Genomic DNA, 13,816 nt, shown 5'->3' with positions numbered 1-13,816 from the left:
GATATAAAATTATTGTTTTATTATGAAAATGCATATTTTTTAGAGGTTATCATGTGAACCTTTTAAATTTAATTGTCACATTAGTTTCAAACAAGACAATTAAAATAGATTCATTTGCATGACTATTACAACTAGATTTTTCTTAATCATTATACAAGTATATCTAATTATCTTTCATTCATAGGAAAATTTTAAAATTCTTTAGCTCTTTTGATGAAACCATGGAAACCATGTTGTTTTTTGTTGTTTTCCATAAATAAGGTCTATAGTTCAAACCTAAATAGATGTAAGTATCATTAATTCATTTTTTTTTTACTTTGTAATTTTTATATGCACTTAAACCCTCCTTCATGAGGGTTTTTACGATTCATTCCAAACCTGAGGCAAAACACCCTTTTCACAAGCTTATATACGCCTTCATATATTTCAAAAAGAGTTACAAACCCCAAGCTCACAACATGGTTATGATTACAAAACATCTATATATAATAAAACAAGGGTTTAACATTTAATCTCTTTCTACTTTATAATCACATGTTGTTTGTTTTGTCTGCTTGTTCTTATATGCCATCAATCATGTCAAAACCTAGCAACCTTACTTTTTCTATACTTGTTTGATTCTATGTGTTTGGTTGTGAGATGGAACAAAAAACTTCTCTATAAAAAAATGGGTGTTGTTTTTAATTACAATCTAAAAAGTTGATATATACATTCAATGAAATAATTAGATAATTTTATCTGCTAAAAAAGATAACAAATTTATCAATTCTCACCAAATATTAAGTCGGGAAGTAGAGATAAATATGTTATTTCTTTGAGGAAAAATAAATTGAACATTTGTTTCGGTTTAAAACCATGTTCCTAAAGTTGTAGTTGGTTTGAATCAATAAAATTAAATTTTATTTTGTCAAATCAAGCATTGACTTAATATTGAAAGTTATTTTTAACATTGTGAAAACACCATATAAAGCCAACATAAACAAAACATCAATTTCTATCCTAAGTCAACCTAGTTTGAAAGGCTCAAATAAGAAAAAAAAAGTCAAATGACAAAAAAAAAACATTGTAGCTAACTATTGCAACTCACAGTAAAATGTGGCTTTTTTATAAATTGCATTTATATTTTTTTAATATTTCTTCCATCTTGCATTATCCCTCGCAATCATGATTTCAAACATAGTTTATGGTTTACAAAGCATTAATTTCATGAAACCGAACCATAATTATTGCTAAAAATAACAATTAAAATAATAAAAATCAAATTTGATATAAAAAATAAAAGAGATTTAGGCATAAAAATTAAGGAGCTACAATAAAATTAAAGAATGGAAAGAAGAAATGAATAACCATGCTAGAGGCCTTTCATCATCAAGCTTCTCTAAGAAATGAACCACCCATTATAACAATTCTATTGATAACATAAAAAGCATGTCCAAAACTAGTTAGTTGTTGCACATATTGTCACAATGTTGCCATCTATCTAGCTTATTGGCGCGTTTGTTACATATACCAGTCATGTTTTCCATATATATCTAATCTTGTCCTTTGTTCGGTAACAAAAGGCTAGACATTTGTTTTAGGTTCGAATTGGGTCCCTAAACCTTTAATTGTTTCGAATCCATAATATTAAATTTTATTATGTCTAATCGAGCACCAAACACCAAAATATCAATATTTTAAGATCCTTATATTAAGTTAAATAAAACAAATCATGAAGCCAAAACCCAATTAATTCATTGTTAAACGTGGTAAATAGAAAGGAAAAAAATCCAGGGGCTAAATTTTTTAAAAAATTAAAATAGATTAAAAAAAGGTTGTTTCATTGTTTATTTGAACATTGAAAACAATTGTTTTTCACCCCAAATGTTTTAATATTTTTAGTAATAAAACAATAATGACAAATAAAAAATAAAAAATCCTATTAAATAGGTATATAAAACAAATACAAAAAAGAAAAAGTAAGATAAACATAAACCAACAAATTAGATTAGGTTACCACATGATTATTAATGGTTTAACCCTCGATGTTTAATCCCTTACTGGGATACGGGAGGTCACAAAATAGTTTTGAATAAAAAATAACAAGTTATCTCCAATTGTTTAGGTATGATCGACCACCGTATTTAAATTATATCAATTTTAATAAATACCTAAGATTATTAAAGTTGGTAGATTTTGATTTATGTAGTATAATTTAAGATATAATTTAAAGAAGGTATTAATATCTCTAAAACACCTATTATGAATAACAGTTACCATAATAAAAAAGTTAACTTATACTAGATCTTTCATTCATTTCTTTCTAATTTTTTTAACATCTTTGGTGGGATCCTAAAAATCACCTATCATTTCAAGCGATTTTTTTCACAATACTATTTTTTTTAATTTCTATCATTCCATTGTTAGATTTGAAGTATATTTTTAAGAATTTAACAAGTAATTTTAAGATGGACTCTTTTACCTGTAAAGATAAAATATTCTTAATTAACAATATTTATCATAGCGTTAATGTAAAGTTAAGTAAAATGACTAAAATAGTAAAATAAGCAAGAACTTGAATAACTTAAATAAATAATGATACAAGAAAATTGATTTGCTAATGAGAATTAAATCATAGATAAATAAAAGGAAAAACCACTATAGCTCCATTCATAAAACACTATGGATTAAAGTAATTTTTTCTTCTTTTTTTATCCTTGTAATATTTTCTACTTTGATCATTGGTTTTTTTTCTTCAATTCATCCTTCCTTATTGCATTAGCTAAGAATTAAAATTGATAACTTGTTTCGTTTTGCTTGTTATAGAGTTCTCGTGGTGTCAAAAAAAGTCTCTCCACCAAGTCGATGTTTAATTTTGCGAAATAGAATTTTATTTTATTGCTTGTAAAAAATAAAAAATACAGGGACCAAATTTATCAATGAAATAAAAATATAGGTTTCTTTCTTTTTTTAATTGTTTAGTAGGCATGCTTTTAACAATTTTAGTCTTTAAAGTTTCTTCATTTTTCATTTTTTTTCATTTTTTTTACATTTCATGAATATGATTTTATAAAAAGAGAGAGATTTACGTTAAAATAGTTAATGAAAGATAAAACAATCAACTTACTAGATTATAGGGATAAAAAACTTGAATTTAGCATCAACGTGTTTCTCATGATAAGAGGAGTTTAATTGAGGTGTTTTTTAGCTGTTATATGGTTGGAAAAATAGAGTGGAGTTGAGAAAAAAAAACTCTTGGTTTAATTTGGTATTTTTAAATCAATTTAATGGCATTTTAAGTTGAGACTAATCTATTGATGTTCAAAAAAGTATTTACTAGGTGTTTTTAAGTGAAAACAAGTGGAAAAAAAAAGATTTTTAAATCCATAAAAAACCCAGCTTGATCTTCCAAAAACTTTTTTAGTGGTCAAAATCTAGGGAAATAAATTACATGTTATTTGATTTATTTATTTGTTTTTAAATAAAGGAGGCCAGATGTGTGGACTTGACTCGCAGGTCTACGTGCACTTTATCTTTTTTTTTTAATAGGTATATGTGCAGGTCTCATCTCTTTATCCCAAGCACCTAACCCTTTTCTTTATTTTTTTCTAAAATTTTGTTCTATTTTTTGATTGAAATATTAAAAAAAAAGAGCTTAACATGGTATTTAAATTATTATATTTTTTGTTTATAGTTCTTAAATTGTATTATAGATTTTTATGGGAATGCTAATAATTTATGTATCAATTATAATGTTCTTGATGACAAAAAAAAACATGAATAAATATTCCAAGAAAATAATTTTTTTAATAGATTTTTGACATGATATTATCGTATTATTTATTTTTTTCTTCTTTAATCACATACTAAATATTGAATATTATTGTATATATTTTTCAAAAAAAAACTTGCTTTTAAGATCATGATTATTTTTTATTTAGAAAACAATACTTATTATTAAAAACATGCATTAGTTAGAATAATAAAAATATGTGTTAATAAAGAGATAAAGTTTAGATTAAAAAAATATATTTTTCTCGATGATTTTATTTGTTGTTTTTCAGTGAAAATGTATTTTTATAATCATTTAATTAAATAAAACATAAATTCTAAAAATCAAGGTATTAAACTAGGATAAAGCAAAGAGTTGAGCTATGAGTTAAACAAGTTAATCTAATTCGATTTGGATTAATCTAATACATCATTATTCCATTTTTTTTTTAATAAAAGAACATTAAATCAATATCTTTTTATAATTCAAATCGAGTTTTGATCGAGTCACATAAATTTAGTAGGTCGGTTGTGCTATACGAGGTTAACTTTTACTCGATTTACTTTGAAAGCTAGCTCACTTTAGAGGCAGGTCGATGAGTCATTATCTTGACCAACTAAATTTGGCTAAGTATAATAGTATTGTTGAAAACTTCATTGTTATGTCATGTGAATAAGTGACTAGTAAATGATTAAAAAGCAAAACTTGTATCAAGAAAAAATATAGTAGTCAGGTGTTTTTTAGTTATTTTCTTGAACAAAACATCTGATATAATTACATATACACATGAGAATAATCTCATCACAGTATTTCAAAAAAGTATCTTCATAATTTTAACCTAGACTAATGCTATATCTATTTAAGCCTTGTCATAATCAAAACTTGACTACCATTCCTAAACAATCAAAATATGATCAATAACCATCCATGATTCACAAAAAATAATAATAATAGTACAATAACAATACTTAGTATAAAAATTTGCAACATATAATTCATTCTCCAAACCTATAAATGTAGATCATTCCTTCAATTTTCATTGTTTTAGAAGGTCGCCAACCAAGAATAAATATATTACTTTTTATTTAAGGACTTTCATAATTAGGGTTTTTTTCACAAGGTTTATAGAGTCTATATTTATTTGCTGCCAAAAAATAAATAGAATAATTTTTTTCATCATTATTCTTCAAATCCAAATCATTGTTAAAAACCATGACGTCCTCCTCAGCCATCTCATTCATGGGAGTATCACCTATTAAGCACTCCTTATAGGAGCCTTTTTTTTAGGATCCTTATTATCAAAGTAATTAATCTTGGTATTTTTTTTTTGTGAAGTCTTCATCCTTTTAGGTGAAACAAGCTCCACATTTGGATTTACCACCACCTTTAAGCTTCTTATTACTACTAACCATCAAATTAATCTCTTTCATTATTTGCTAATAATCTTAATCATAATTATTAAACCTAGTTTGGTGTTGACCTGGGTTAACTCGTGTGACATAGAACTCGATCCCTTGGTCGGTGTCAGCCCAGTAAAAATAAAAATAAAATGCTTGAGATTTTAATATCCCATATAGAAAAGTTAAGAAACATTTCATATGGATTTAGGTTATTGGTTTGTTTGGGACTGTAGTAGCGGTAGCAGTTTAAATTATTTTTCGCTTAGAAATACATCAAGATGATGTTTTTTTTTTGTTTTTTTTAAATCATTTTTGAAAGCAATGCATCAAAACAATATGAAAACATAAATAAAATTAAAATTTGAGAGAAACAATTTGCACCGCATTCCCAAACATACTATGAATATAGTTATCCCTTATGGAAAAGTTAAGAAACATTTCATGTGGATGTAGGCTATACAAAAAATATATGAGGCTAAGTATTCATATATTAATTTTACATTTTTTGAGTTTGTTAAAAAAATATATAAAAAGGTCGGAATCTCATCCGCGTTACGACGAGTCACTAGGGTTTTGAGTTAACCTGCTATGTTTTTTGGGTTTAACCAGGCCAACTACAAATTCAGGTTTTGCTTATTTAAAACCCAACCAAGACCCGTGGTCATTGAGTCCCAGATCAACTTGTCAAGTCACGCCAAATTTCGTAACTATGATTTCAATCACCTATATATTCTTTCATGTTTATTGGAATCCATAAAGAGGCCATAAATATGTTAATTATCCATAAAAAAGTATTTATTATATAATGTGATAATTTAATGGAGGCAATAGTTCAATGGTGAATATCATTTTAAAAAATAAAAAAATATTAATAATATGGAGAATGTTTTAGTAATGCTATTAAACCTAATAAAGTGAGTTAATTTTTAAATTTTTACTCAACTTTTTGTTAGACTCATACGCATTGGGTTTGACAGTCACGTCAGACCTAAGAGTCTGGGTCTAGCTATTATACCAGACCTATGCGTCTTTTCTTGAAAATATAGTAATTTACTTATAATTGTTTTGAAAAAATATTTATTTTGTATTTTCATCTTTATCTTTTTATATTTCTTTCTTCTATTTTGAAACATTAACAACATGCATCCCTAAAATTAATTCAATTTTTTCTATTAATCTCTAATTTTAGTGAAGAAATCATCTATAAATTTGCACAAATTAAAATAGTCAAAAGCATATTAAGTCTTTTACATATTCAATTTTTTCTTTTTCTATGATATAATATATCAATTCAAAAGTTCAAACATTTTTTCTTATGATCATATATTTTAATTTTTCATATATTCCAGTTGTTATATTGTAGAATAAACTTTCACTGTAGCAAACTTTGACAATTAGATGATGCAACAATATCTAAATTTTTAAAAAGCATAAACCCTTTAAAAAACTGTCATACACTTTGATGAAAATATAAAATTAATATTTTCATCCACAATACATATAAAAAAAAGTTTATTTTTTATCCTTTTACCCTTTCTTAGATGAAGCGGTGTTCGGAAGTGTGATAATTATTATTTTTAAAAATATTTTATATTTAGAAATATATTACAATAATATTTTTTTAAAAATTATATTTGAGATCAACATATCAAAAAATAAAAAATATTAATTTTGAACAAATATTTTTTTTTAAATTTTATTCAATCTCTATTTGAAACGTAATATAAAATATGACAAATATCTTTCTAGTTAAAAAAATCAGCTAAGCTAGGCTATTTGAAAACATATGATATATAATATGACTGAATTGAAGTTAGTGATTAAGATTTCATGTTTCACAGACAAAGAAAGAGTTTTTTTGAATAATAATTTTGTTATTTTAAAATAATTAAAATTTTTTAATTATTACATTGAATATATTAATAGATATATAAATAATATAATATTTTTATTAATTTTTTATGTGTGTGTATAGACATATATAATGTGCTATGAAATTATAAAATTCAGAGAATAAATCATAATTTTTAACAAAATGTAAAATGAAATAAACCTATGTGTCTATTTCTCGAAAAATGCTTTTTGAAAAATCACTTTCCAAACTTTTTTGTGTTTATTTGCCATTAAAAAAGTTAATTAACAGAAAATACTTTCTAGTCAAAAGAAAATTTATCTTGGCTTTCAAGAAAATATTTTTCTTTTATATTTTTGATGGAAAATACTTTCTAAAAGTTATGAAAAATTTAGAAATATTATATTATTTGCTGATTATATTAAATTTAGTCTTCAAACTTTTGATTGCTATATATATATATATATATATATATATATATTATTTTGAATATTTTTTTCAATTTTATCCCTTATAATTTAATTTTTATATTATCTCTAACTTTCATTTTTATAATTGTTATTTTTTTTTTATCATATTTTAATTTAAAATTTGATATATCAAATTTGATCTTTATTCTTTTGATTGTTACTTATTTTATTTGAAATAATTCATGAAATGTTAATTATTATTATTTTAATTTTTTATCTTTTATTTTTTTAGATTTGATCTCTGTTATTTTGATTATTATTTATTTTATTTGAGATAATTTATAAAATTGTTTTTTTTCAATTTCATTCTTATTTAACTTTTTAACTTGTAAGATTTATTCCTTATTATTCTAATAAACTTAAAAAAATTAAAAAATTAAAAAATAAATTTTCAACTTATTTTATATAACATAATTAAATACTAAATAAATAATTTTTCAACTTATTTTATATAATATAATTAAATACTAAAAAATATTTCTTAACTTATTTTATAAATATTAAAAAATAATTTATTTTTTTTAATTTATTTTTTTTTAAAATTATTTCCCAACAAACTAACTAACAAACTAACGGCGTTTAACAATTTTTCTTTGTTGAATGATCGTCTACGGGCTCAAGACCTAATGTTCTGCCCCAAATTATATTTTCGACCCGAATAAATGCGAGGGTTGAGTCATCCAGGCCCAAATCACCACAAACGCAAGCGAATTAAAAACGGAACCTCGTGTCTGATCGAAGCTAACCATCGCTCCCATAATGCCGACGGACGCAGAATCACCATCACGGGAGGAGAGGCCAAGCACCCATCTGCCACCGCGACCAACAGCAGAAACGGATTTGACTTCGATACTAAAATCGAAAGCTGTAGAAGAAACCGCGCCCTGGATCGACAGCGCATTGCAACAAGCTCTTGTTTACCAAAAAACCATCCAAGATTCACTCGACATCGCCATTGAATCTTCAAAATCTCGCTTCTCTGAAATCATCACAACTTCCCAGGCTCATTTTAGCCAAACAATTGTGAGCTCATTATTCTATTAAAAACATTGGCACTAAATTTACTTACTTTTTTTGGATAAATTTATATGCACTGTTTTTTTTATTGTGAATTAATTGTAGGATTCCTTGCAAGATGTTAAGTCAGAGATTGGTGTTTATGAAGATAAATTATTTGGCAAGGCTAAAGGTATTAAGAATTTATTGTTCACATTGTAATTGGAGTTGAGGTTTTTTATTTGTTTTTCGAGGCTTTAATGTTTGGTGATTTTTTTAGAGGGGATTAATGTTGCAGCTTCCCATCCGTTGATTACCAGTGCGGTTGCCGTTGGCTTGGGATTCGTAGTTCTTAAAAGTACGGTCCTCAAATTATTTTTATGAATAATTATTGTTTCTACGAGTCAAAGCTTACCTTTTTATGTTATTTAATGAAATGTTTGTCATACCATGCAATGGGTCATTAATTTGTTGTACAAGGAGTTGGAATAACGCTGAATAAGATTGAATGTGAATTGTATTGAAATTTTGAATTTAGATAATGTTGCTGCCTTTTAATTTAGTCTCAATGCGTGGTGAATTTTGTAACATATAAGAAGCATTTTTTTTCTTTTTCCATCTCCAGTTGTCTCTGTAGCTTGTTGCTTCTTTCAAACTGATGGCTATTGCTGCAATTTATGTCATGCAGGACCAAGACGCATTTTGTATTACAAGACCTTGCGCCTTTTTACGAGTGAAGAGGTGAGCATAAGGCTCCCCACCTTTTCTTTCCTTTTCTTTCCCAGTAAGTAGGTCTGTAACGAAAAAATGCAACCAATTAGGTTCTAAATATGCCACTTCAATCAGAACTTCTCTGTTAGTAACCCATTGTAATGAGGTTTTACTATGCCCCTTCATTGGCAGAAGTTAAATGTGCTTACAAAAGGAATTACATTCCAAAGGTTACTAAGATGGCCACAAGTCACCTGGATGTCAGTTCCTCTTTCTGCACTTGTAACTCTTGAACAAATAAATTCACACATGTGTAATATGTGTCAGTAAAAATATGTAATGCTCCGTGTGAAGGAAACTTGGCTTGAGCAGACACTTTCCCTGGAAACAACTAAAACTTCATGTTTGCATAATGTGAGCCATCTTCGCAATGCTACAAAACGGAGTTTCACTGCATCTTGCTCAGTGTTTTTCAAATACCTTTCTGATGATGGGAAATGTTTTTTGGGCGACATTATCACTTCAGTCAAGGATTTCTTTGTTGTTTATAAGGCTGATATAGTTTTGATTCGATAAGTCTATCTGGTATCCATTTGTTTACAACTCCATGAGTGCAGATGCATCATGCTAATGCTAAGCATTTGTGGTGAGCACATTAATCATGTATGTGCTGATCAGAACTTTAGTTCAACCCTATTGCTTGTCACAGGCCTTGCTTTCCCAAGCTGATGCTAAAGTTAAGGAATTGCGACAGTCAATTAGCCTCTTGAAGGCTGAAAGTGAGAAGTTGGAGGTAAACTCTCACTCGTATCATTTATTTCATGACAAGTTATTGATAATGTGTTATTTTTATCTTCTGTTTCTACGTGTCTGAACTCTAAAAGGAGAAAAGCTGTTTCTTGGTTCAAAATCTCATTGTTTATTGCTATTCATGGAATGGAAGGCCCCACTCTTGAACTATAGTTTACATTTAGCATAAAGCCTGCAAGGTAATCTAGGGCAAGGATGATTGATCGGAGAAAGTGGAGTTTATATTTTGCATTGCATGGCATCATGAACACGTGATGCACTGTGTGCCTCTGGGAAAACTTGACAGGAGCCAAATGTACTGATTTTTCTCTGTTCCAACCTCCATGCCCCAACAACAAAGTCAATGAAGAATACATGTTGACAGAGAAAACAAAGTGCTGAAGGAAATATAAATATCAGCAGGAACTCTCTGCCCTGAAAGGTTATTAGTCTGTAGGGAAGATGCTCCCTCTCAACCATACTACTGCAAATCCTACTTCATCTGGAACATATTTGAGGGAGATTCATTGCCTTACCAGGCTGGGATGTAGGGCAAGATTGATTCTGGGAGGGTTTGGTGTTGGGGATGGGCGTTATGACCACCAGACTGATTGCATATACATGCGGGATAACTAATTTACTCTCTTTGGGTGTGCTAGTTGACCATTGAACTTCTAAGAATTAATTAATTGTCAGGTTTATGTTTTGTGAGGAATCCAATTCTCCACTCTGTACCTGGGGGGGGGGGGAGACCATACAGGATGAGGATGGAATATATTTTAGACATAGGAGTAGGTACAGAGCATGCGTTCCTCAGGTCAAACCGCAGGCTGTTATTTGTAGTTATCTTTTTCCATGTATTCATTGGGCTGCACCCCATGACATAAAATGTTGTTTTTCAGAGGAGGGCATCATTAGCAGAAGAAGAATTGATCCGGGGAAGGACAAAGCTCAGGTTTGTGAATTTAGAGAAAGGGCTTCTGATGATCACTTTTGAAAAGCATGGAAGGAGATATTTCCATTTGGCTAATTATTCCTGCTGAAACTGTGTTATCTGTGGTTACAGGCAAGCAGGGAAGCAGATCCAAGGTGTAATTCGCTCAGCTTATAAGATCGAACGACAAGCTACAGGTATGTAATACCACAGTCTCCTTATTTTTCACATTAAGCTAACTAGTTGTATGGATAAAACACATGCTCAGCAAATTTGCTTTGTTGCTTCAGGGTTGAGGGATATCCTTCGTGAATTGCCTAGAGCAGAAGCATCTAAATTCCGGTCTCAAGTAAGCATTTTAGATATTAACCATAGACATGGTGTCCATATGGTTTTATATTCTGTTAAGATTTGAAAAGAGCATACAAAACTTGCACTTTGTGTTGTATTATATGATTGTGATTTATCATGGTTTATACTTTAGTTTTGTTAAAAGAAAACAATTTTTCCAAGTTCATTTTCTATTTGCTTAGCAGTGACATTAAAATGGAAGAAAAGTCTGTACAGATGTAAGCTTAGGGTGGGATTGCTCTAGCACACAGATGAAACCAGTCACTTATAGCACCATGTTCAGGGTATGTATGCGTGGGCTAGCAAGCAACATTTTAGAATTTCAGGCAAAACTCATTAGGGTCTTAAGGGATAGATTTAGTTTAACTACACTATATAAAGTAAATGCCCTCTTGAAAACAAATCACTATGATGTCATTATAGGGCTAGAACTTTTGCGGATACAAGCTTTCTTGTGAACACTCCTGCTGTGGCCATTACACAATTTTTTTGGCTTACACTTGCTACAATGAATTCTGGACTGAGTGCAGGCATAATCATATCTTGCTAAACTTTTTTTTTTTTTTTATCTTTGTTTTGTTATCAAAGCATTTAAACTTGCATATATTGGATGATTTGGGTTGCAGGTTTCCAGCCTTGCATCTGAGGCAAAGCAAGAAAGGAATGCTTTGTCCAAGGAGGTTACGAAAATCAGCAACCATGGAATTTCTGTCTGAAATGCTCGTTGCTCGCTATCTATTTTTGCCCATGTAATGGAGGCGTAAGATCTTAATTTACATTCACATATCTTCCATGCAAGAGATGGCTTCTCTTCTTGAAGTTTGAGTTTTGATATTGCACTTTTAGAAACAAAAGCACTGCCAATGATACTTCCTCAGCAAGGGAATATTTGTCCGCGTGTACATGAATAAATACAGATGTGAAAGAATTTCATTGCAAATGGATATACAACGGTAGGAGTACCGCGTTGTCTCAAGCTTTCCCAAATTGCATTAGTGTTTATACCTGGACATTCTGGTGGATGTTTCAACTTGGTAGTTGCTACTGGTCCAATGATATCTGGCACGATGCTTGTGTAGGCTCTCTTATCGGGCTTCAAAATTATGTTAAAGTGTATTTTGTAATCTGATCTGCCTCGCATTTAGGAAAACCCGAGAGTGATTTTAGTCGAAGTGATTTCTTAACCCATTCGTTGACTACAGAGAAATTAGTAGCTGTATCTGGAGTCCTCCTTTCACGTGAACATGATAATTGTCAGAAATTATCCATTCGTCCCATTTTCATATGGGATACGTGGGATAGAAGAGTATAATATCTTATCGTATACCATTGTATACGATAAAAGTACAAAACATCTTTCCCATCTTTCTCAACTTTAACAAAATTACAATCATCTTCCTAATCACTGAGCTTTTATACATACAAGTTATTGTGTCGATGCTAGGTTCCTTAAATTATCATCTAAACCAAATAGACCAGCTGTAAATGATGCACGCGTTGTTTTTTTGTAGAGTTAGGTACTTTGTATAGTTAGGTACTTGGATAAATTTGTTTCATCATCTAAGTCTACTTTTCAAGCATAGCTTTAAAATATACAATTTAGAATATACAACTTATTGTTCTTGGTAAAACCAAATATTGGATTCATATTTTCATCATTATAAATAGGTACACCAACATGATAAATTGGACTAATATTAGTGTACATCATCAAAGTAATTTCAACTTTAATTTCAAATAGATTTCAATCAAATTGATCATATAACATTATAAATGGTTCGATAAGAGACATATAATATAGCAGTTAGGAGCATATTACTTCGTAAGTAATTTATCAATATTGTATGGTTAATTAAGATATGGTTAATTAAGATACTTAATTTTAATAAAAGTTTATTTAAATGAAATCCTGGCAATAACTTAATTGACAAAAAATGAAATCCATTATTTTCTCTATAAGCAACAAAATTATTAACGCAACAATATTTTATAGCTAATTAACATATTTTGTACCTAATTCGATAAAATCTATAATTTAACCTAAAAACCCTAACCCTAATTCACAATCAGTAAAAACTCAAATTCATCAATTTTCTCTCAAGATTAACAACTTAATTGATATATTTCATAACTAATTAACATATTTTATACTTAATTCTATATAATCCCTAATTTAACCTAAAAATCATAACTCTAACCCCAATTTATAATCTACAACAACCCAAAATAATCGATTTTCTTCACAAATAATTAATTAACTACTCAAATTAATGTATTTTATATCTAATTAACATAATTCACAAAACCCTATTTTTTCCTAAAAAACCTTCATTCTATACCCTAAAATAACCAAAATAAACAATTAACATAAATTAGTACAAATTCTATTAAATTGATGTATGAGAAGTGTGTAACATATCTCTAAGTGTTGAATTCGATTCTTGGTGGTGACGAGTGATGGCAATGGCGGTGGAGGTCAGAAATTCAAAAAAGACCCGCGGGTGGAGAAAGAAAAAAAACAGGTTGTCTCAGCGTGGTAGTATGGGTATTTCATAATGAGGA

At 28.8% G+C, this 13,816-nt stretch overlaps 1 protein-coding gene across 1 annotated transcript; it reads left to right on the top strand.

The window, feature by feature from the left end:
- Nucleotides 1–8,144: 8,144 nt before the first annotated feature.
- Nucleotides 8,145–12,332, top strand: LOC105120771 (alanine-tRNA ligase). Its single transcript, XM_011019142.1, has 9 exons — nucleotides 8,145–8,496; nucleotides 8,596–8,662; nucleotides 8,750–8,827; nucleotides 9,158–9,210; nucleotides 9,890–9,973; nucleotides 10,872–10,924; nucleotides 11,036–11,100; nucleotides 11,194–11,252; nucleotides 11,881–12,332. Exons 1-9 carry the CDS (start codon nucleotides 8,233–8,235, stop codon nucleotides 11,968–11,970), a joined length of 813 nt encoding a protein of 270 aa, XP_011017444.1. The 5' UTR covers nucleotides 8,145–8,232; the 3' UTR covers nucleotides 11,971–12,332.
- Nucleotides 12,333–13,816: the final 1,484 nt, after the last annotated feature.

Source organism: Populus euphratica, unplaced genomic scaffold, assembly GCF_000495115.2.
Source record: "Populus euphratica unplaced genomic scaffold, PopEup_1.0 scaffold6.1, whole genome shotgun sequence".
NCBI classification, from domain to species: Eukaryota; Viridiplantae; Streptophyta; class Magnoliopsida; order Malpighiales; family Salicaceae; genus Populus; species Populus euphratica.
This window is presented reverse-complemented; position numbering and strand designations above follow the sequence as displayed.